Source organism: Cyprinodon variegatus, unplaced genomic scaffold, assembly GCF_000732505.1.
Source record: "Cyprinodon variegatus isolate N-32 unplaced genomic scaffold, C_variegatus-1.0 Scaffold237, whole genome shotgun sequence".
Classification (NCBI taxonomy): Eukaryota; Metazoa; Chordata; class Actinopteri; order Cyprinodontiformes; family Cyprinodontidae; genus Cyprinodon; species Cyprinodon variegatus.
In genome coordinates this window covers 929398-954599 of record NW_015150690.1, presented here as the reverse complement: position 1 = coordinate 954599, position 25202 = coordinate 929398, and the positions used below count along the sequence as shown (strand labels likewise).

The following is a 25202-nucleotide window of genomic DNA, read 5'->3' as shown; positions in this document are numbered from 1 at the left end:
CGCTTTTCTACCAAAACCCAGCACTGCTGTCCTACCTGTCCGTCCTTCCATCACCTGAGCCACCTGAAGAAGCCCGCTGAACGTTGACACCATGATCTTATAGAGACGCCCCGGCGTGAGAAAGGTGAGCTGGTGATGATGCACGTCGCTGCCCAGGATGGCTGGAGGGAAGACCCGGGTGTCGTTAAAGAGCACGGTGACCTGAAGGTGAGCAGGCAGAGAGAAAGATGAGACAAAGACAAGGAAACACTTATTCATTGTTTCTTTGATTAAATCTGACCTCATAATGGTCCACGTCTCCAAGGGCGGCGCTCCACGTAACGTTCAGAGCAGCTGTTCCTGCGTTACTAACTGACAGATTCCTCACAGCTGCAGGGACTAGAAAAAACAAACCACCAGTTTAAAAAATTAAAACCACCACCAGGCCGCTTCCTCTCCTCCAGTTCTGACTCACTGGTTCTGCCGTGGGTGGAGACGCTGCTGACGTAGCTGCCGCTCCACGTCTCCACCGTGACGGTGTAGAGTCGCCCCGGAGTCAGAGAAGAGAAGGCGCACTCGTTGTGTCCGGTGGGGACGCTCTGGTTCTGCAGGACAGTCTGGTTGTAACTGATCAGAACCACATAGCGATCCAGATCCCCCGCTGCGTGGTGCCAGTACACCTGGAGAGACGAGGGAGGCGTTACACACCTGCTGGACTGCTAGACACTCAAACGTTTAGCTTTTTATGCCGAAACCAATGTTGAAGTTTGTGACAATGTCCGGCTTTATTTCAGTTTTTCCTTTATATATGAGTGGTGCCAGCCAGGTACAAGATGTAGACCCTTTACAGAACGAAATCAGTTAACAAAGGTGATTCAGACACAATTATTTTCACTGCTTTATTTCAAGTCCAAAAAATGAGCAAATTCTTTCCCATCAAAAAGTGTTTTTTTTGCTTTTGTTGGAGTTTCCAGATTGTTCACAGCCCTCTAATGGCTTCCAAACACAAAATTCCCCGAAGCGTCTCTGAATAAACACTAGAACAATCATCACACTGCATGCAGCATATTCAGAGGTTCCTTTTAATGCACTTTATTTTTCATAAGGAAGCACAGACTACAAGTTTGACTCAGATGATTTTGGAACTTATGAATAATATTTTAACAGATGTCATCAGCTTCTAGAATCACATCAGACTAAGAGGAGCCGACTTGCTTTTCAGGTACGTTTGTAAAGTTAGGCAGTCAAACATTAAGAGCAATATCTATGGTTATTTAGCGTGTTGTAAGAGAAAAATAAGGGGGTTAGTTTTTGCAAGTCCTTTTTTTAATTTGTCAATTGATTTATAAAAATCTTACTTCGTTAAATAAATATTTAGTTTAGAGCTAAATAATTATTTAACAAATTAAATATTTAGTTTGTTAAACAAATATTTAGCTCCAAACTAAGTATTTATTTAACAAACTAAATATTTAATTTGCAAACTAAATATTTAGTCTCCAGCTAAATATTTGTTTAAATAACTAGATATTTAGTTTGCAAATTAAATATTTGGTTTGTTAAATAAATATTTGATTTTCAAACTAAATATTTATTTAACAGTGTAAGATTTTTATAAATAAATGAATAACAGTGAAAAAATGACTTATGAAAAAAATAAACCCATTATTTATGTCTTAAAACATGCTAAATAACCATAAATATTGCTACGAATGTTTGACTGCTGAACTTTAAAAACGGCGCCCCATATTCAAAAAGCAGAATTGAAAGCAGAAGAGAAAGGTGAGCACACTGCAGCCTTGTGTTTGGCAAGATCAGTTTATTCTGTCAGAAACGCTGGTGAGATGATAGCTGCCATTGTAGCTAAGACGTAACAATGGAAAGCGACTGACATTTATAAAAATGGCCGGGAATCAGCGTCAGCGGCGGAGAAGACAGGTGAGCATGGGGAACGACCAGGACGTGTATTAAATGTGAGGACAAGTAGTGCAGTCCTGATAAGACACACAGCAGGCTGTTTAGATATATTCTGATGTTAAAAGTATTTCAATTGTCAATAATTTTTTTTATTTTGCCTACAAAAACATCAATTGTTTACTTAAAGGGATGAGGGGAAACTTGGAAAATATCCAAACATTTATAACTCCATATAAATATGGAGTTATAGAGGATGTATGATATATTTTGACTGGTTCTATAAGGTTTTTCTTTCAGGAAAGAGGTGAATTGAAATAAAATCAAGCGTTTCAGCAGACAAATTAAAAAATACTCATGAGGCAGTAGAAAGAAAAGCCAAAGGAACACAGAGATGAACTTTTATCAGTGAAACTTTGAGGCTAAAATGTTTACTGACTTTGAGATAATTGTCTCTTCCGGCATGGACGGCGTTCGGACTTCCCACTGCTGCTGGTTCTGTAAGAAGACAGGGAACAAAAACAGATTGTAAAGAACAAAACGACCACAAACAAGTAGATGCTTCCAGGAAACTCTTACGTGTTCGAGCCTGAACCACAGCAGTGTTCTGCAGTCCGTTGCTCCTGGTTTCTATGATGACTGAATAGAGGCGTCCAGCTTCCAGGGAACTGAAGGAGCATTCAGGCCGTGAGCTGCTGGACACCACCAGCATTTGGACCGTTTGCTTCCCGTATTCAAGGCGGACCACGTAGCTGTCCACCAAGCCCTCTGCAGGACGCCATGAGACGTAAAGAGCATCTGACCTGTTGCTGTTGGCGACCACCACTCCTGAGACAGCGGCTGGGACTGCAAAACAATAAACAAAAAGGTGGAAACATCAGCTCCAGACAGATGGAGTCAGGATATGGCCTAGATATATTCCTTAAAATCAACCAGCAAATTATTTAAATTACCTGCTGGTTCGTGACAGATTAACCTTATGAGTTAGAGCAAAGTTTTAACATTCTTCAACCAAAACCACCTGTTTAAAAGCTTTGCTAGCAGAAGAAAGTGTCTCCCAGCACTGAATGTTGATTACACTAAAAACAGGAGGCTATATCACAATTAGCGTAGACTTCATCGAGAAAAAGTATCAAATAGTCTGAGAGTATGTCAGAGCAACATACACCAACTTTAAAAAATTGTTTTACATCTCTGTACTGTATGTTTGGGATTGTAACTTCATATATTTTATAACATGACTTTTAGCAAGGCGGGCTAATGTTAGCATGGTGATAGCGAGGTAGGGTAATGTTAGCATGGTGATAGCGAGGTGGGGTAATGTTAGCATGGTGATAGCAAGACAAGCTAATGTTAGCATGGTGATAGCAAGGCAGGATAATGGTAGCATGATGATAGCAAGGCAGGCTACTGTTAGCATGGTGATAGCAAGGCGGGCTAGTGTTAGCATGGTCATAGCGAGGTGGGGTAATATTAGCATGGTGATAGCAAGGCAGGATAATGGTAGCATGATGATAGCAAGGTGGGCTAATGTTAGCATGGTGATAGCAAGACAGGCTAATCTTAGCATGGTGATAGCAAGGCGGGGTAATGTTAGCATGGTAATAGCAAGACAGGCTACTGTTAGCATGGTGATAGCAAGGCAGGATAATGGTAGCATAGTGATAGCAAGGCGGGGCAATTGTAGCATGGTGATAGCAAGATGGGGCAATGATAGCATGGGGATAGCAAGGTGGGGTAATGGTAGCATGCCTATAGCAAGGCAGGGTAATGGTAGCATGCTGATAGCAAGGCGGGGTAATGGTAGCATGCTGATAGCAAGGCGGGGTAATGGTAGCATGGGGATAGCAAGGTGGGGTAATGGTAGCATGGTCATAGCAAGGTGGGGTAATGGTAGCATGGTGATAGCAAGGTGGGGTAATGGTAGCATGGTGATAGCAAGGTGCAGCAATTGTAGCATGGTGATAGTAAGGCGGGCTAATGTTAGCATGATGATAGCAAGGTGGAGTAATGTTAGCATGGTGATAGCAAGGCGGGCTGATGTTAGCATGATGATAGCAAGGTGGGGTAATGTTAGCATGGTGATACCAAGGTGGGGTAATTGTAGCATGATGATAGCAAGCGGGGTTAATTGTAGCATGGTGATAGCAAGGTGGGCTAATGGTAGCATGCTGATGGCAAGGCAGGCAAATATTTGCATTGTGATAGCAGGGCGGGCTAATTTTAACTTGCTCTTCAGGTTTGCACAGCAAGCCCACATGAAAAAAAGCCAAACAAACCCACTTTCACACCTTTGCACCGCATTTCCAGGTTTTAAATAAAACCCAACGCAGGCAAATATCAATGTCTCTTTTTTTTTTTATTCAGTGATCTAATGGGTTCTTCTAATGTTATATCCTATAAATTAATTTAACAATATGTAAGAAAAATTTTTTTCTTCAGTCAGTGTTTAATTCAGCTCAAACAATAAATTGGTAAATAATAATGATGCACTTTTAAAAAAATTGGCACATTGGAAAAAATACATATAGCCCTCCATGTTATGGATAGACCCTCTTGATTCCACAGAAAATGTTTTTTTTAAAGAAAATTGACCCTAAAAGTTAATTGCTATTTGATCAATAAGATCAATCAACTTTAGATCGATTCATTAACTTAAATCAATTGATGATGTGTATTCATAGCCATGTTTGATAAATGTCCTCATAAACCTTACAGGAATCAAGGGTCCCCACAACACTAGTTATGCAAGGATACACACACAGAGTTCCTGCTCAGAAAACTTATTATACAGCCACAATTTTTTCCGGCTATTGTCACAACATTGTGTGTCTGCTTGTGTGAGAGATTAAAGTCCTGGGAGGGTCTTTGTCCTTGTGGAACATTCCAAGCTTTCTTTTTTAGGCACGTCGGATATTGTGTTAAGCAGCGCCTGATGTTATCGCATTCTTTAGGAGAACTCTGACCCTGCACACAAATCACCACAGCTACATGTCAAAATAATAGCCCTGTTAATCCCAATTTTAAACAACTGTTTAAAAAGGTTCTGTAAAGAACTAAGGAGAAATAAAAATATGATTTAACAGATGGATTTACTCCTGCTCTAAATTCTATAGATTGGTTAAATAAGCACAGAAACACAAATACCCATCCAAAGGTATTCTTCATGAAATTTAGCTTCTATGTGAAAATAGATAAATAACATTTTAGACTAGATTATTGCTATAAAAAGGCTGATAAGTAAGTGGGTCCAACTTACAGAGCTTTTATTCCACAGACTTTTTGCCACTGATGCCTTTAGCAATCTAAAATCTTATGCTTTCACAGAACAGCTCTGTTTATTACCTTATTATTTATTATTACTTTTCTATTAGTGCTCCATTAAATACAACCAAAGCATCTAGGATTTCATTTAGGGGATCAGAGTACGGTTATGCAAAATCTGCTACTTTAGTTTAATTATTCCCATAAAATCCTAGTAAAACGCATTAAAGTCTGTGGTTGTAAAATAAAATAAATAAATAAAAAGGTTTAGGAGGGATTATTGTATTTGAAGACATTAGTGGTAGATTAATTTGATAATTTAGTTCTATATATGCAGTCATGAAGGATTAATATGCCTTCATTTATCTTGGGTTTGATGCATCAGCTGGATTCAGGACTGACTTAAAAAACAGAACATTTCTAAAACAAAAATAGTTTATAAAAATAAAAGTTAAAAAAGTTAACAAAAATTTATGTTTTTTTTTTACATTTTTATTATTATTTTTTGACTTACTTGGAATATTTTGTGAGTGAGAATCAAAACAACAACACAGTACGACTGAGTAAAGGTCATTAACTCCAGAATCTTTAAATCTAAAAGCGATAACTACAAGCTTAACTCTTAGCAGACAGGAAGTGGCGCACTGATGCTCGCCTGCTCTGCTTCTGCAGGGTTGCCATGTTGGCTACTGCTAATGCTAACGCTAACCAAACCAAACATTTTTTAAGAGTTCAGAAGCAAAGAAGTAACCTCTGCGCAGCTTCTGAGCCTCTTCCCCTCCTAAAATCGGCATCAAAAGCTTGCCTCATGTTCTTCCTCATTTTGCCTCTTTTTTTTTTTTTTTTTATTTGCCGTGAATCTGAGGAACGTAACAGAATGAATCCATTTCTCAGCTCCATCATGAAGCTGCTGGACCTGACAACAGCTGAGACTTCAACCTATTGAGGCAGAATCCGTGGACCAGTCAACAATTATTAAACAATTATTAAATGTTTTATTAATTAATTAATTAATTAATTATTAAATTATGCTTTCATTCTGCACTCCTTTAGGCATATTACTGCAGAAAAACTGTTTCCATAAAATAAAGTTGTAGCTAAGACCTTTAAAATTCACTTTTTTTTTAAAATAATCCATTAAAAGGATGTAAAGAAATTAGAAACATATGAAGCAGAAAGTTTTATTTTCTTATTGTAAAGTAAAGTAAAGCCTCTCCTTATATTTTCCTCTGTAGCGTTTTGTCCTGGGCTTCGGTCATATGGGGACATTTTGAAACGTTAATGTTTGAACATTCCTGCTCTGTTGATTGTTTGGTCAAAAGGCTCGCTGAGGTTTCCTGTTTTGACTTTTGATTGTGTTCGATGGGAAAACGCTGGATGGGAATATTGTACCTACACAATAAGATCCCGACTGACCAACAATCAAACACGGTTACATAAGCGATTGTGTGTTTGTTGGTCATTAGCTCCACTGAACAATACGTTTCTAAGTACACACGTCAGAAAACAGGTTGATGGAGCAAAACTGGACCTGGACTCACCTGTTCGAGCCTCCAGGCTGGTGGGTTTGGACTGCAGCGGCCCGCTGATGGTGGCAGCCTGCAGCGTGTAGACGGCTCCAGGCTTCAAATCATTCAGAACCAAAGAAGTTGAACCAGCTGGAACTCTGTGGTTCTGAACAACAACACTGCAGAGTGCAAATGGAGTTAAGTTTGATACCAAACCAAAGTGTTTTCAATGCAAAACAAGTTTCATGCTGCAAACAATGAATTATTAGAACCTATTCCTGCCTCAAACCAAACAGAACTTCCTATCTGTCTGTCTGCTGGGTTCCATGTTTGTTCTCTAATGTTCTGCATAAAGTTTCCATCGAACCAAGTCTAACAACCTTAGATCCAACTTTTTCACATTACGATATACTATATATTCTCACTAGAAACCTTTCCCAAGTGCAACGGTCCAACTGCACTGTCAGATTATTACAGTTATTCTGAGCAGAATCTCAGAGGAAGATTAATAATCTAACAGATATAAGATTGTAAGACTGGGTTAGATGGAAAGTTTTTGCAGAGCTGCATGAAATGATGAACTATTGTCTGATTTGTACTTATTCTTTTGTTGTGTGCACCCATGCAAAAAAACAAAAAAAAACAGCAACATTTTCCCAATAGAACACACCCCAACTCCGGTCCGTAAGCTTCAGGGGTGTGAATACTTTAGCAGAAATAACTCTATCCTGACATGAGACAGAGATCCTCCCTCAATTATTCACCTGTTCTGCAGCAGAGTCAGGTTGTAGGAGTCCACGTCTCCTGGAGGTTTCTCCCACTGCGCCTGAAGGCTGCGGACTCCAGTGTTGCTCAGTTTGATCGTACTCAGCGCCATGGGGGCTGAAACACCGTTACCATGACAACGTTTATCTAAAATCGACAACTACAGCCTTTGTTTAAAAAGATCGCTTTTGCACACCTGTCCTTCCCTCCACTGACACGGACGTGTTCAGTTTGCCTCTCCTTGTTGTCACGGTGATGGTGTAATGCCGTCCTGGCGTGAGCACGTTGAACGTGCACTCCCTGGTGTTCGAGTCCACCTCTCGCGTGCCGACGTCAGCATCATCTGGAAGACGGCGTGGATTACAGAGGCAACCAATCTGAAAAAAATACTTTCTGGGCGTTTAAAGTTACCATGGCGAATGGTGAGGGAGTAGCCATCTCTTAAACCAGAAGGGGCGTGGCTCCACATGGCGCTGAGCGAGGTCTCATCATAGTGACGAATGTGGAGATCTGCCACCGGAGCGGGAGCTGCAGAGAAATATTTTATGCAAAACAGTTAAGTCATATTTATTTATTTTTTTCATTCAACTTGGAGGGATGCATTAAAATTAAAAGAACCGGATAGAAGTTGTCCTGGATGAGGCAGCTCTAAATTACAATAATCTATAAAATACATTTATTAAACATTAAAGTTCATTTTAGTGTCAGAATAAATCATCCAAACGCCAAAATATTAACCGTCCAAAAACTCGAGCACTGATTTAGCTTATTAATGAACAGCAGGGCTTCCAGCAGAAATATCAGATCTAACTGAAGGAGGATGAGAATAATCTGATACAGATTAACAGAGCAACTACTTTAAAAATAAAAAAAAACAGAAATAAAGGAAGAACTAATCTGCTGCTGTATATTGTAATAAAAAAAAATTATACTGCAGAATTAAACTGCAAATTTTCCTAAACACTGTTTTAACCTGAACAATGTAGCATGTAAAATGGAAATAATCTGCCTAACGGCCAGACACACTCAGCTTAAACGCTGTTTAATCCCAATCATACATCAAGGCTGTATTTGTTCAACAGCTCAAACACTCTGGAGTAGCAGGTTTTACTTGCATATTTAATCCATATATCTATGGTCAAAGCTGTGTCAATGAATCAGGGCATAAACCACCCACTTCAAAATAAAAGCATGAATACATAAATGGATATATACTTAAACGGTCTCTTTAACCCACTGGTATAACCATATTTAAACTTCTTCTGTATTATACAAAGGATCTAATTAGTGTATTCCACTGAATTTGGGATATATTACTGAACTATTTTACATTTTTCTGAGTATTAGTTGATATAAATCACTAATTAAAGCCAATTAAATATTAAGTCTTAATTTAAAGATTTAATTGTTGTTCATTTTGTTTTGCCTACTGTTAAGGCTGGACAATAAATCCATTTTATTGAGATTTAATTTGATTTAAAATCAGGATTTAAAAATTTTCCTCGAGTTTCCAGTTTACCCAGTAATCAGTCAGCCTGTCACTTCCTGTTCTAGGTGTGGAGTCATAATTAATAAACCACCGAATTATGCAACATCACTCACTATGAACATTTTGTGTGTCATATTTATTTATAAGCTTCTATTTAGTTGAATAATAATTTCAGGTGATTAAGATAAAAGCAAGTTTCCATGTTATTTCTGTTAATTGTATTTCATTTTTCATAAAAAAAGGCAGAAATTAAAGCAAAAAAAAAATGAGATCAACCTTTTAGAACACATCACCCTGTCTTACCTACTTTCATTATTTTTGTAATTTTTTACTGTTTATAGATTAATTTCTCCCTTTATTATATTTTATGTATTTAAATGTCTTCATTGTTTTTCTGCTGAATGAAAGGTGTTTGTTAATGACCTGTGGATCCGTCACAGCTGCTCTCGGCCGTCAGTCCTCCACTCTCCACTCTCAGCGCGGCTCTGTACTGTTTTCCGGGTGTTAGTTCCGTCCCTGGAAAGCTGAAGTTCACCGCATCGTGGTCCAAGCCGGCACTGACCAACTGCTGCGAGCCGTCAAACAGGAAAACCCTGTAGCCCTCCCAGCGACCAGCAGGGGGCGCCCACGTTAGGAGAAGGCCGCCGGAGTGGGAAGGAGAGAGGCTGAGGAGCGTGGCCGGCGCCGGAGCTGGAGATCAAAAAGAAAGATGATGATGAAGAAGAAAAGTACAGAGGAGAAAAGCTCATTGTGTCATCGCCTCACCTGTCCTAACGATGACTTCTGATTGGTTGGTTAGTGCGCCGCTAACAGACATCAGTTCGACCCGATAGGCCGAACCGGGGGTGAGCTGGTAGGCGGCGACCTCGGTGGCATTTGGAAGCTGAGTGGTTTCCCGGAAGAAGGTGTCATTGGAGGAAAAGGTGACGACGACAGCGTCAATGTCGCCTTCCGGCCGCTGCCATGACAACCTGAGGCTGGTGGCATTGTTTTCCGAGGTGATGTTGGAGACCGTAGAGGGCGCTAGTGAGGAAACACATGTTAGAACTTTCCTCCTCTTCTACTTCTACTCCATCTTTCCTCCTTTCCTCCCCCGCTCTCTGGTCCTTTTTACTATCCCTCATTTTCAGCTTTCCTTCTGCTCTTTGCCCTTACCTGTCCGAGCCTCGATCGTCTGGCTGTTCTGAAGCCCGCCAGCCTCTGTCACCATGGTAACGCGGTAAAGTCGCCCAGGTGTCAGGTCTCTGAGGGTGTGCTGCGTCGTCGTGCTTCCTAACGTCTCGTTCTTTAACAGACCTGGAGATACAAAGATAGAGACGATCACATGACCTGAAGAACTCAGTCACAGCATCAGGACTTCCTGGTCTGACCTTCAGACTTCAGAGTCGACTCTCATCCTCTTTTACGTGACTCATCGTTTTCAGTAAAAACCCTGAGCGCAGATTGTGCAAAGTCTAACTTAATGTTGATATTTGCGGCGCTCCTACTTACTGTCCTGATCCTGTGCTTGTTGCCGCAGCTGCAGCCTAAATCGCTGCGTCCTCCCTGGGCCGGCCTGCCAGGAAAGGCCCAGGCTTCTGTGAGTCCTGGAGGTCACCGCCAGGCCGACCACCGCTGAGGGCCCTGATGCAACAAAAAAACATTCAGAAACTGCTAGTAAATGCATTAAATCCTGTTTGCGACACACACACAGATCTGGTATTTCAGCAGTAAAAAGCAGTCGGCTTTAGCTCCAATCAAGACGTCATTGCTGAATCACAGAAGAGAAACTCTCTGTTTCCGAGTGGAGGTATTTCATCATCATCAGACCTTTGACGTGGACACCTGTCATTTCTCAGGGACAGAAAACAAAGCCGGACTCTGAAGGGAGTCGAGGACATGGGCGGGTTTTTAATCTCCATGCATCCTCACACTGTGAGAGGATCGATGCTCTTCCTGCACAAATCTTCCTGGACTTTTACAAACAGATAAAAACCTTTCAGAGGAAGTCTGTTTTTACGAGATGTTTTTGCCAAAACCAGTCCATCACATCCTTGACCTGCGGTGCTCAATTTATCAGTGAAGGGAAGGCTAACCCTGGGAGATGGATCCATAAACCCTGAATGCACCTGATCTTTGATAGAAACGCTGCTGAAGGTTTCTGTGACTCATTGGTTAATATTTCATGGGTCAGGCAATCTCACTCCTACTTTAATAATATTACTTGATCAAGCCTTTTCTAACATTCTGCAGAACACGTTAAGCATTAACAACATGTCTGGTTTATTCTGATATCGTATCAGGTCAACCGGTATCAAAGAATAAAATAATTTTTTTTTTTTTTTTTTTTACATCTCTCTTTTGACTGGATGCATCCAGGCTGCAAAAAAACAGATCTACAGTAATCCACAGATTTTAGCTCTCATTAAATAAGCATTCTAATTTAAAGTTTGGAAATTGATTGCTTCTATTTAGCTCCGATCTTTTTTAATACACTATGAGATATCTGATCATATCCAGTCAGGATTCAAAGATAAACGCGATACTGAAACATCCTGACTTAGAGTATCAATGATCTTCAGGGAGTCCCCCAGGGTTCTGTTTTATACCCCATTTTATTTCTATGATATCTGCTGCCATCTTGGACACATTTCAACCAAAGGTAGGGTTTTTTTTCCCAATGCTTTGCAGACAGTTTTCAAATAAAAAAGCCCCAATAGAAAAAAAATAATAATTTACTTCAGTCTGTAACAGATTGTCTAGCAGAGTTTAGATCAGGGATGGATAAAAATTTTCTTCACCCGAGTCAAAATAAAACTTAAGTCAAGATATTTTTAATCAGTTTAATGTCGGTAATTTCAGTGTGTTTTTTATAAAATCAAAAAGTGGGCGGGGTTCCACCTGAAGTGATTTATTTCACCAGCGGCAGCAGTGATCAGTGAAGGCGAGTGCACTAATTATGGTTTTATACCTTTAGTTTTAAGGTGTTAAGTGAGAAAGTAAACCTCACAACTTGGTCTATGTTTATCAAGAAAAGGCCACTTTTAAAGCAGAGGTCACAGATTAGCAGCCCGCGGTCTGGATCTGGACCCACCTGCTGGCTAATACGGACCCGTCCTGATTTAATACATTTATAAATTACCGCATGTTGTCCGACGACAGTATCTAATTTCACTTGCGCCGCTTCTCCTGTTAATAAGGTAAAGTACCCCAGAGTGTCCGGCTCCAGGCTGCACGTGTTACAAATGATCCAATGAGCTGCTGTTAGTCTGGGTTGCTGCTGCTGCTACTTTTAGACACAGCAGGCAAACCTGTGGCAAGCCGGGCGATGGGAAAGAAGGAGAAGATGATGAGAAAAAGAGAGCAGAGAAAGTGTGGACTGCTGAGTATGTTTGGTTCAACCTACTGCTGTAAAGCAGGATTCTCCACCATGACCATAATCAAAAATATATTTTTAGCTAAAAAGTCAATGTATAACATGGATGCATAAAAATTTCATTTTATTTCCGTGTTAAATTCTGTTTAAAGTAACAGATTATAATTTAAAAAGTCTCCGGACATTTACTGGTTGATAATTTTCTTTATTCGGACCCCGCTTAATTTAATTGGTTTCCTCCGGTTTAAATAATTTCAAGATGTTTCTTAGAGAGAAAATTCAGCAAACCCTTCCTCCGTTTTAAAGGAAAATAATTTATTCAATGATCAAATGTGTCACTTTATGTCATAGTTGTCAAAACTAGAGATATTCGTCTTAGACTGGCTGTTTATGTAAACATCATTTAGAGTGGAGTGACCCCTTTTCATAGAAATAAATATTAGACATGCACGGGGCACTGATCACAGAAATCAGTATCTGCTGATCACAACATCAAATCCATTAATTATTTACCTGCTGTCTCATGTACTTTGACATTCAATTACTAGGTGTTAAGATTATAGGAGATGAGAAAGTATCATGAACTAACCACAGTTTTATTTTAGGAGGCTGTGGAGACGAGCTTTTTAAATAAGAATGAAAGACAGAGAAAATATATAGTTGACAAATTATGAAACAGGAATTCTCTTAGAGTCGAAGGGAAATCATCTTTAAATGTTAAATCATTCTGGCTTAAACATGTATATAAATGTACTCTTTATCAGATCAAAAGTCGTGCACCACTTGGGAGAATTCGGAACTGCAACCATTGGAACAGCCGTTTCCCTACAACTTTAAAAGGTTTTTAGTTGACTTTTAAAACAGCAGCTTTCATTTAGCCCTGGAAAGACTGTTTCATCATCCTACCTCCACAGACCATCAGTCGCCTTCTCTCCTCACCCCACCTAATCTGATCTTGGATTCTCTGCAGTTAGCTCAGCTAGCCTCTCTCCGCTGTAACCTCTCCCCGTTCTCCTAGAGCTAGATCTAGTGCGCTGCCTGTCCAGCGGCTCCTCCAATCTACCGCTCTGGTTCCTTAGCTCTAAGGCACCTCTCTCTCTCTCGCTGTTCTAAAACAGATTCCCAGCTGCTCCTGTCTGAGCTCAGAAGGCCGTCTGCCCTTACCTCCATTCCGGACCAGGTGTAGGAGAAAGATGAGAGTCCGCTCAGAAAACAAACTCATCAATAGCACAATGACCAGCACTTAAAATGCCCAGGTTCTTAATGTCCAGCCGGTCACTGATTGTGACCGATCACATAAAAATCAGCCGATTTCCAAGCACTGGCAAAAGTCCAATAAATATACATATTTTTGTTATATATTTAAAAATAAAAAAACTTTACTGTGCATTTTAAATTATTTAAATGGCCAGACCACAAAAATATACACATAATTAAAATTAAAAAGACTTTTAATCTAAAAAATGTTTTAAATGGCCTGTTTTAGAGTCTGTATACCATTACTTTGGGTAACAATTGTTTAGAGATGAAATCAAGCTGAGGTTGGCTGCTCAGAGGCGCAGTGGGTAGTACTGGAAGATTCTGGGTTCGATTCCCAGCCCAGGGTCTTTCTGCATGGAGTTTGCATGTTCTCCCTGAGCATGTGTGGGTTCTCTCTGGGTACTCCGGCTTCGTGCTTTCGCGTGCTAGAAAATGGATGGATGGATGGATATTTTAACAAAAGATTAATCTGATAAATTCTTTCAGCCCTGGCTTGGATTAAAGTTTCAACAACTAATCATCAGATTTTAGACACTTTGCATTCATGAGACTCAAATATCCTAAATTATTGGTTATTTTTAAAATGAAAGGTTTCACCTATAAATAGAATATTTCAAACTTTAACCCTCCTGTTAGCTTGGAGGTTAATTTGACCCCATTAACGGTTTAATGTCTCTATATAAATATCTGATATCTAATTTTTGGCTACATATTTACTGAACTTTCCCAATTTTATGAGGACATACAGTATGGGTAAATATAGAATAACATGACAGTATTGTGTCCATGTTTTGTGTTCTTTGACGTCCATCTGATTTCACATTGATTTAGTAAAACAGCATTTTAAACATGAATGTTTTCTTGTATTGAATTATTAGGTCAATATAACAAAACATTTTCAAATTTTAATAAAATATCTTCAGCTTCCAAATGTCTTAACTCTTTATAAGGCAATATATAACCATTGAATGATATATTGCCTACTGGATATTAAGTTGAAAAAAAAAAGTTAACAAATCAAGAAAAAAAAGGTAAAAAGCTAATTGAAAAGTTACAAAGTAAAGGTAAAAAGTTAATAAGCTGAGTTAACAATTATATTTAGATTTATAAACCAAAAAATGTGCCAGTATCAGCATTAATGTCTCTAAGGTTATAGTTTCATGAACTTCTTATAGAAGCACCTCTGTTATTTTTCTTTATATTTGGGCTAGTTGGCGTTTCTTGTTATTACATTGACATTAATTTTTGCCATCAAAATATCCATATTTTTTTCATGTTACAAAGGTAATAAGGTCTTGTCCAATAACACTATTGGCTGGAAATGTTGATTTTCAAAGTATTTCACTGAGTGCTATATAAAGGACAGTAGAGCAAGTAGAACTGATCACATTTCATAAAGAGGAGCAAACATAATCAAGATATTATTATTATTATATACTTTACCTGGAACTCTTATTTCTTTCTTTTGATGCTTATTTGTGACTAATGTAAATTACATTGTATGCGTGTTAACTTGTTATCTTTATTTAAAGAATATTTATTTCAAAGCTAAAACCTTCATTCACATAATGAGAACAAAGGTTCATTCATTCAACAGTTGAATCAACCAGTATCAGATATTAACAGATTCACTATCGGATTGGAAAAAATCTGGAGCGGTGCATCTCTAGCGTTGAGAGGTCCTGTGGAGGGATTTGACCATTGGCTGCAATGCGTCTTAAAGCGTTTTCAGCGTCTGGCTCCCCTCAAGTGTCTTTAAATCAGACGCTGAAGTCAGGAAATTGGAGCTTCTGCAGCTCAAAGCGACCCGTCAACCAGTCGAAAGAAGCTGATCTGGGAGCTGGGAGGGAGACGGGCAGCATCCAAACCGACATGGCTGCTCCGGAAGAAACAATAAGCTTTAAAAAAAAAATAAAAAATCACCACAGGGTTTACAAGTGATAGTGCACTGATCACTCCACTAACTTATTTCGTTAACAGTGGCAAAACAGTTTACAATTAATACCTTAAAATGCCAAATTTAGAAGTGAGAATTTCTCCTTTTTTGGGTTCTGGTACGAGCAGTTTTATACACCCTTAATAAAATAATAAATACTCAACTAGAGGTGCGAACGAGTGATCGGTCTTTTTGAGGTAAGTTATTAGTGCCAGTAAAGCCAGGCATACACTGTGCAATATTTACAGTCGTTTCACGCAGCTACAGCTCACACTATATTTAGGGTGATTTTGATAACATAATAATTAATAATAAATCTTATTTTGGTTTTAAACATATCTAGTTTATTTTTCTGTCTTTTTCTCTTATAGATGTCGATGTGTCTCCATCCTACAGCTTTATCAAAGCATAACCAAATATGCAGCTTTTGTGATGACATCATCTAGTGACCGTCTTTGCTAAAGAGTTTGCAAATATGAAACTATCGACTATCTAAAGGTGTGATCTTAATGCTGATTAACCGACTGCAGGGATTAAGTTTTATGGGGAACTTTGTCGTTTAAAAACGTCTAGAAACTACTTTTTCATTCTCATCACAGCAATTAGAGCAAAGCCACTCTGGCATAAACTTTGCTCGATGTGTGTCTGTCTTCGGTGTACACTCGCGTCCAAGATGAGGAGCAGGGAATCTGGAGTCCATAACCGAGCCTGATTAGGAGGTTATTCTGATCAGAAATCCTCCTGAATGCAGGGGGGGATTTACCATTAGGCAAGACAAGCAGTTGCCTAGGGCCCCAAGTTAGTGTAAACTATGTTTACATAGAACGCTTATAATATTAAGCGTGTCTCAGCCCCCCCCCTTCAGTTTCCACCACATTGGATCAGTCCATTTGCTGCACATGCTCAGAAAGGTCCAAACAGAGAGCATCAAACCATTTGAAAACAAACAATGTGACGAGCAGTGTTGCTAACGTAGCACGTTTGTCGCTATATTTTGCAACTTTTCGGACATCTCTAGCACTTTTACTTTTTTAAAAGCGCCTACCGTAAAATCTAGTGCCTTTTTTCTGGATACTTTGGTGACAACATCTAAAAGCAGCGAACTCTGCTCTCCAGATCAAGTAGATTGGTAACTCCTCTATCTTGTCTGCTGTCATGATTCATGCAGCTGTTATTTCATACTAATTAAAAATAGAGAACAAAGAAGCAGATCATGGCTTGTCTTCAGTGAAAAGAAGGACTGGAGGAAAACAAGAAGAGAGGGACAAAACGTGGAACAAATAATGTATGTCTATTCTTAACATTTCTGTATCTGTAAAGTGGGTCTGTTCTTATTTTGTCTTTTCAATTCAGAGGGCCCCCTGGCCGTCTTTGTCAAGGGCCCCAATTTTCCTAAATCCGCCCCTGCCTGGATGAGTCCCTCTGGAAGATTCTTTGGCAACTGAAAGGAAATCTGGAGACAGATTAAGATTTTCATCCGTTTGGGCCGATAAGATACAGCAGGATGGATGAGTTTTAATTCGATAAAAACATTTATTCACAACAGATGTTCTGAAACCGTAAAACAGTTTGAATGTTTACTGTTTAGGTGCAACTCTGTTTTAAAACTTGAAAATTGAACAGTCATTCTCCTGGAGCTGAATAGTTTTGTTTTTTTCTGGGAGGGGGGGATTAATGTTTTCATATTATGGTATCTGAGAGGAAATCTCCACCATTAACGTCCTTAACAACTCTATCAGTCAACATGGGTGCTAACACTCCAGCATTCATCGCTTAAAGAGTTTATAAAACTAAAACAAAAGTTCTTAAAAGGTCAGCCTCCAGAGATAAGGCCGCTCGGACAGGACAGAGGCACCGCGGCGAAGGTTACCGCTGGGACTGCTGCTGGGTGCAGCAACGCCCCGTTTCCTTCTAACGCAACACACACACAGCCTCACGCCCTTTCCCACAGAACAAAGAAACAATGGAGGCAGGAAACGGCCCAACCAGGAGCTCTGCCCACCATGGAAATACACACCGAGGGTCCGACTTCTGTTCTGGCTGCCCGCCAATGACAAGGCGCGCGCACGCTTTTAACGAGCACCGCCGCAGCTCTATCGCTCGGCCTCAGCAGGGCTGCGGTTCCTGTAGCTAATCAGAGAGAGGCAGAGAGGGGAAGCTTCATGGGCAGGGAGGGGGGTCACTTTAAACAGCCTGAGGTCAGAGGAGATGGAAACAACAGAGCTGAACATGAAGCAGCCAGATAAAGGTGACGTTTGCTCCCAGCATCTCCTAAGAGGCTGATCTTCAAATTCAAGCCTTCGATCTCAGAGTGCTGGCCTAGTGGTTAGAGCAGTGCGCTTGTGCTCTGAGAAGGTCTCAAGTACTCGGTTTGATCCCCACAGCCTGCACTCTGGGTCCCTGAGCAAGACCCTTAAACCCCGAATGTTCCCCGGGTGCCACACAATGGCGGCCCACTGCTGCTATAGGGGATGGATTAAATGCAGGGAGGGGATTTCCCCATTGTGGGACAATAAAGGGAATTACATTAGAAGTTAACTTCCAGCCATCAGCCATTAATTATATAAAACAGAACATTTCTCCAGAATATGTTAACGGAAGGTTGAGTGGAAGGAAAAAATGTCACAGAAAATGCCAACAACTCAAAGACAGACAAAGAAAAACAGACGTCTTGGTTGTTCTGGATGCAGAATCAGGTCAGTCGGATAAAAGCTTTATGTTTCAAACTGAGGCGTAAATTAAAGTTGTAGGGAAGCTGAATTCTCCCGAGTGGTGCACCACTTTACACAAGTGAATAACGTGAATGTGATTGGTCGTTTATCAAGGAGGCAGAATTGATGTGGCCAAAGGTTTTCAAGCAAATTGTGGCCGGTTTGTCAGAAGCATCACGCTAACCAGTTAGCAACTTAGTGCTAGTAGATTCCCAATGGAAAATTCCATTGGGACCAAGTAGCACTAAATTGGTGACTTAGAAACGACACTGTCAAGGAACGCTATGGACAGAGGAAACATGCAAGAGGAGGAGAGTTTAGTGTCGGAGGTCGTGGATGAGTCTCCTCCATCATACATTTTTTATTTAGAGGAAGAAAGAGGGATAAAGATGTTGTTGAAGAGGACGCCAGGGAGGCAGAAGCTTGGTTTGGTGTAGAAGGCTTCCAGCCGTACATGTTTGAGCCCTTGCCTCGCAACTCTGCCAGTTCTGTTAGCTTTACGCCTGCAGAAGACACAGACGTCCATCCCCGTGAACACTGGGACGGAACTCAATGGGAAAGGAAATGATTCTTATTTCAACCGGTGCGTATATTAGCTGCGACATATGAATCAAGATGCTATGACCCAAAAAATTTGATTGACAGATGACCGTTGATATATGATTGGCTGAATTTAGGTGTTCAGGCTGAGGTATAACTAACTAGCTTGCATAACACAATGAAAAAAAACAGATTTTTCTTTAAATAGAGATTTTATACATTTTGGGACAATATCATCTAATAAAGACTACATTTATATGCATGTTTAAGCCAGAATGATTTGGTATTTAACTATGATTTCTCAATGACTTTTAATTTATCCAGAATGTCATTTTTGGGTTTCCAAACTTATTTGAAATTTAAACACAGCAGAACAATCTGTGTCCCTTTTCATTTGGCTCAATTCAATGTACTAAAATAATTCACTTTCTCATTATTTTATGTTCAATACATAAAAGTTAAAATCCTTAAAGATCTGCTTGTTTGATTGTAGATATTTTTATCTACTGCTTATTTTCTTAAATGGGATGTTTTTTATTTTTTAAATATGAGTCAAAGTGGCATCAGATTGAACTTAATAATTTATTTCATTTAAAAAAAATATGGAAAAAACGTGTTGATACCCAATATTAAAGTGTTTAAAAGGAGGCAGATGGAGACATACATTTATAAAGATACACAAAAAAATAAAAACTTCCTGAAAATAAAAGCTGCTGCAAATCTATGAAGGACTTAAGGTCATAAAAAAAGATTTAACAAAAAATTAAAATCTCTAAAGTGAAAAATAAGGGAACCATTGAATGATCAGAATACATGTAGAGATTTTCTTTTTATTTCAGATTAGTACTAAATGTAAAGTCAGAGAGGAACCTTCTGAAATGATCTGGGATCAGAACCTGAGGAGAACTTACTGGTGTGCATCGTTACATTCGCCGACTCATCGTCCGTCTGCGACTGAACCTGCAGCTGATAGGCGGTTCCAGGGTCCAGGTGATCCAGCCGGCAGGTGAAAACCTCTGCCCTGCTGCTGTTCCCTCCTTCCTCGCCACCGAGAAGCAGCAGCTGCTCGGTCGGCGCAGCAGTCGCTCCTCTCTCCTCCTCCCGCTCCTCTACGGTCTCGTTCCTCCAAAGTTCCCGTTCTGGGATCCTTCTGCACTCGAAGACATCCGCCCCGACCTCAGGCGACGTCACAGAGAAGGAGCAGTTGTGTCCGGGCGTGCTCACCGTTACAGAAACGGAGTTCAGAGCAGATTCTGATCCAGACACGGAGAGGCTGCAGGGAACGGATGCTGCAGGATCCTCTGTGGGAGCTGCGCTGCTCACAACCTGACAGAAACAGAGCAGCTCCATTTAGGATGACTTTATTAAATCAGCTTCTGTACTCGATAACTGAAATAGAACCTGAATGGCATCAGCAGATGTAAAAGCATTTACACATCCAGTTATCTAACCTCCTGCTGAAACAGGAAGCTTTAGAAATCTAAACAGAAGAAACCTCTGGAATTAACCAAACATGGTTTTAACTCCAGAAGATGATTTAAGGCCCATGATTTCTGTCCATAACCTTCTGTTTTCTGATATTAAATTAATGCAAACTAAACCTTCCTAGATTTGGGATCTTTGTCAACCTCCATTTGCCAAAATAATGAAATAATTCATTTTAATTCAGAGGTTTACATCCATTTCTTCAGTATTTGGAAGAACTGAATTCAGTAACTGGGCAGCTCTGATTCCCTTTAATCTGAACCCACTATTCCTCTCTGGGTCAAAGTGTCTTTCAGACACCAATCCTCAGGGGACACTGTCCAGTTTGGAAGGTCCATTGGTTCCCAAGGTTTTACTTCTTGGTTGTTGTGTCTGCTTTAAATGATCTTCTTTCAGCAGGAAAATACCCCCACATCATAATACTGCCACCCTCGTACCTCACAGACAGGTTGGTACTCTCAGTCTAGAAGACTTCCCCACGTTTTTCCCGCCAAACAAAACAATGGGCATTATGGGGACATTTAGACTCATCAGACCATGGGACATGTCTCCATAGTCTTGGACTTTGTCCTCAGTTATTCTTAACAGAAATCCAAGTGTTTATGTTGCTTTGGGAGTCATGGCTTCTTCCTTTCTGAGTGGCATTCAAGTTGAGGAGGATCCTTCCAAATCAGCTTAGACTGTGTCTTCACAAGCTCTTTAACGGTGGTTCTGTGGTGTATTGGCAGATCTCAAACAGAACCTGTTCATCTCTGAAGCACAGAACCTTTCTCCTTCCTGAACTTCTGATGGCTGGACGTTCTACCCAACTGAAGAGAAACCAGCTCCATCAGCACCCAAGAGTGGAGCAGACATGTGGAGGTCCACCATTCTCTTCCTCAGACCTTTGATGACCATACTATGATATTTTATCTTTAGAGCTTTCGTTAAAAACAACATCCAAGCTGATCAAAGTGCTGTACAAAACATTAAATCCTATGAATCCCATGGCGCCCATATATAAAGTAGCTCTGATAAACAGGAAGTGGCCAAGTTAGCCCTTTTTCAGAATTAAAAGCAAATAAGAGAACTTTAAAAAGGATTTGAAACTTAAATGGAAGCTATTAGAGGAATGCTAAAACAGGAGCTATAAGCTAAACATTTATTTTCACCAGTTCAAAACCGCGTGGAGCGTTCTGTACTGAAATATAAAGGTCCAGGTGTGAGCGTGAACCTGGAACAAGAGGAGCTTAAACTTTTCAATATGCCTCAACTGTAAAAAGGAGGAGTTGGATCATGGCATTTACAAGCAAATTTGGGTCCATTTTTTCCTGAATTAGAGAAGCTGGACTTTTCTGTGATTCAATATGGAAGCAGAAAGAATGAGGAGTTGCCTTTGAATACAGCTACAAGTTTTCCCCCATTTAATTGACTCCTTTAAACTCATGACACCAAATATTTAGAGACGATTCTGGAGGTTGAAAAAGAAGGAGAAAGTCATAAAAAACCCCGGAACTAACTAAATTAAAACAATTTCTAAAATCCTAAATGATGGACCATGAGTTGGACTTAATGTCAGACAACAAAGAAAAGAAAACAAATAAACACATTCAAAGTTAAGACCCAAAAAGAGACGTTAGGGCCAACTTAGAGCTAATACAACCAAAAAGTACAAAAAGAACAATTATAACATCTAAAATATTTCACATCTAGCAGAAACCCCAACGTAAATATTGTTTGGAGTCTGTAAATTTGGATGAGTTAAAAATATTTATTTCCTGTACAAGAAAACCGTATCATTCCAAATTACGGTGGATTTAAGGAACCAGCAGCAGCTGTTTTGTAACGTTGTGATTTCCAAGCTGCCTTTAGGAGCTGGGAGAAAAATAAATCAACGGGGGAAAAAAAGAAATTTAAAAAGAGTAAATGGTGAAATCCCTACAGAGATGCTAATGCAGGAAAAGTGTAGGAAGCAGGAAAAAGCAAACTTTTACAGCCCGCTTTGAAGTCTGCGGGGGGGGGGACAGGTGTCCAAGTCGGACAAACAAGTCCGAGGCTGAAGAAGAGCTTTGATGTTATTGTTCAGAGAAACTTTCAGGAGGCTCAGAAAAGCTGAAGGACGCATGTTTCCTCTCCAAATATGGGAAGATGACCAGGCGAAACTTTATGACCGTAGCGGGGAAGTGGGGCCTAATTGTGAATACGGCAAGTAAATAAGCAATTTAACATTTTGTTTTCAGTCTATGTTGTCTTGTTGACAAGTCCGTCTCTTCAGCTCACGTTCCAAGTCTCACCCCAACATCTGGCTCGGCTCTACCTTTTCATTGCTTTAGGTTCACTTCTTCTTTGGCTCAAATTATTACCTTATTACATAATCATTGTAAAATCTTTTGATGCGCTATTTATTCATCTTCTAAATTTAAATTTTGAATAAAAACACTGATTAAGTTTCATTTTTAATCAATGTGTTTAGAAGTTACCATCTTTTTGTTCCCGGCTTGATTCTAAATCTTATTAAAATTATAAACTATTTCATAAACCTGTATTTAAAAATTTTGTTCTTGATTCAAAGTAGCAGACATTTTCAAATAAAGTAGTGATTACACAAAAGAGACACTCCAGTAAGTATATAAAAAAATAAACAGGTTTGTTTTTGATTTTTACTTATTTTGATATTCACAGCAGAAAGCATCTGTTTAACGTTACAGCTAGCTTAGCAGAAAGCTAGTTGATGTAGCATTTAATGTTCTAAAGAGATGTAAACTCCTTTAATACAGCATTTATTTTGAGGCACATCAATGTGTCCTAACCTTAACCCTATGATGCCAACGCTAACAAGCTCTTAAAGGTATAGAGGACTATCTTTTGTTTCTGGGTGGATCATCTCAATAAGTGGCCCTCCTAATTGTCAATCATTCTGGTGATAAGTTTACGTCCTCACCCCGTTAACCATCTTTTTCTGCACATGCGCACTTTCAGGCGTATATGTGTGGTGAGCTACGGTTTCAGACAGTCATTGAAGCTCGACTTCGTCATCGTGGTTCTTTAAAAATGGGCGAGGGACGTAAGAGAAAAAGGATCTACGAAATGTATGAGAAGAAAAGAAAGGCCTCAGGAGAGACAGATATATCCCAGAATGCTTTGCACACAAAGCTTTCCTCACAAAGCATTCTGGGATTTGCTGTCATAGCGGATAGTGACAGCGGCGACTAATAACAAAGATGGCGCAGGCACTGCACGGTGGAGGAGGAGTTACGTGACCAACGGAGTAAAAAGCAGTGAACATCTGTCCAAACGGTCAGTTAACTGAGTTCACTACAAAGTCGATTATGTAGTGAATGAAGGATTTAGGAGTTAGGACGGTCATTCGGACACAGTAAGCTTGGATGAGGTATGGGAACAGCAACTTTTAAACAAAGCGCACAAGCCCATTTCTCCTTGTGCATGCTCTCGCACACATTTAATAGGCGTTCCCTCTAGTGAGCGGGTACAGGGTTGTGCATGTGCATTTTTTTTTTTTAAAGTGGAGAGGACTTTTTAAAAAATCACGAAAAATCCTCCACAACACATTTACAATCCAATAATAATCCACCATCAGCGCTCATCCTTTAACAGTGAAACTGTCTGTAGCTCAGATCACCACTTTCTGTCATCACAGGAGCCAAAAACTGTTGCTAAGACTTGAGTCTCAATCATTGAGTCACATACTGGTCTCATGTTTTTTGGGCCATAAGTTTAAAATATTTTATTCTGTTTTCCTCTAGAAAGAACTCAGAACTAAGAGGAATTTGCCTTTTTTATTATGGATATTTTGATATTTTTATTTCCTAATCACACTGATATTTTGTATTCATTTATTTTAGATTTATTTAGAGATATTTCAGTTTCCAAATCTGTATTCCTTCATCCTTACTTTTGTTTTTCTATACTTACTATTACTATCAAGTCTCACTTTAGATGAATATTAGGAAAGTGGATGGAGGATCCAGGATACAGGACTAAGCTGCTGTTCACGTCTGGCTGTCAGGTGTTTTAGTGCGACGCATGGAGGACAAACCCACTGTTATCAGGTGGTTATAATGTTCTGCCTCAGTAATATAAGTAGGGCTGAAACAATCGGATTAGTTGTGATTAATCGATTATTACAATAATTGTCAACAAATTTAGTAATGGATTATTCGATAACTGAAATTTAGAGACATGCATTTAGCCGACAGAGCAACCCACTATGCTCTATCCAGAACTCCTCAAGTGGAAAAGTTTTAGTTTCCCCCCTGGTTTAATTTAAGAAAAAAAATGTCTTTAAGGAACCTTTTAATGTCCGATTATTAATCGATAAATAGAAACAATTATAGACATCGAAAAGAAAAATAATCGTTAGTTGCAGCCCTAAATGAAAGCATGAGAGGAAGAAACAATTTGAGCTTTTAACTGTTAAAAACTGACATTAAGAGTTTCTGGTCTGGTTTTTTCAGACACTAATTTATTTTTATGATGTGATTTTTAAAAACTTTTTACTCCTCATTATTTATTATTTGAGTTTTCCCCTTTCTTATTTCCCCTTTCCTCTTTAGAACGTCAGAAATTCTGGAGAGCACAGCCTGTGGAGTCCCTGCCGTTATTTTGTCTCCTTTCTTTCTTCCCATGAAACAATCAGCCCTTTGTATTTCTGAGACAAAACGCTTGAAACTTTGAAAATATTTGTCCAAAGTTGCATCTGCGAAGGTAAAAAATCTCTACTTTTATTTGTGGGAATAATCTGTGAGCTGATGTTTCCTAAAGTAAAACAAACCTGACGTATAAAGCAGGACAAATTGCTCTGTTTTCTTTGCAGAGACGCTGCAGCAGCATCAGGCAGCCCGTCTGACAGATGAGCTGCAGCTATTTAAAGACCAACTCTCGCTTTTGGTTAGAAGCTGTGCTTCTCGGCGATAACAGCCGAAAAACTGGGAAGAGCAGCGAACAGAAAAGTTCAGGGGGTTCAGGACAGAGACGGGAAGAGAAGGAAGTGATCCAG

At 39.6% G+C, this 25202-nt stretch overlaps 1 protein-coding gene across 2 annotated transcripts in view; it reads right to left on the bottom strand.

Annotated features, from left to right (window-relative positions):
* Positions 1-25202, bottom strand: part of ptprb (protein tyrosine phosphatase, receptor type B) — a 48759-nt gene that overhangs the window by 18346 nt on the left and 5211 nt on the right. Inside the window, exons 2-15 of one of the 2 annotated variants that reach the window (XM_015381620.1) lie at positions 19633-20047; positions 10411-10542; positions 10075-10215; positions 9685-9942; positions 9343-9609; positions 7842-7958; positions 7627-7773; positions 7430-7547; positions 6699-6844; positions 2473-2739; positions 2333-2391; positions 455-659; positions 281-378; positions 36-201 (exon numbers count right to left, since the gene is read on the bottom strand). In XM_015381620.1, coding sequence (XP_015237106.1) covers positions 36-201; positions 281-378; positions 455-659; positions 2333-2391; positions 2473-2739; positions 6699-6844; positions 7430-7547; positions 7627-7773; positions 7842-7958; positions 9343-9609; positions 9685-9942; positions 10075-10215; positions 10411-10542; positions 19633-20047 — 2536 coding nt within the window. The remainder of the gene's footprint in view (positions 1-35; positions 202-280; positions 379-454; positions 660-2332; positions 2392-2472; positions 2740-6698; positions 6845-7429; positions 7548-7626; positions 7774-7841; positions 7959-9342; positions 9610-9684; positions 9943-10074; positions 10216-10410; positions 10543-19632; positions 20048-25202) is intronic. The other variant, XM_015381621.1, reaches the window with a different exon arrangement.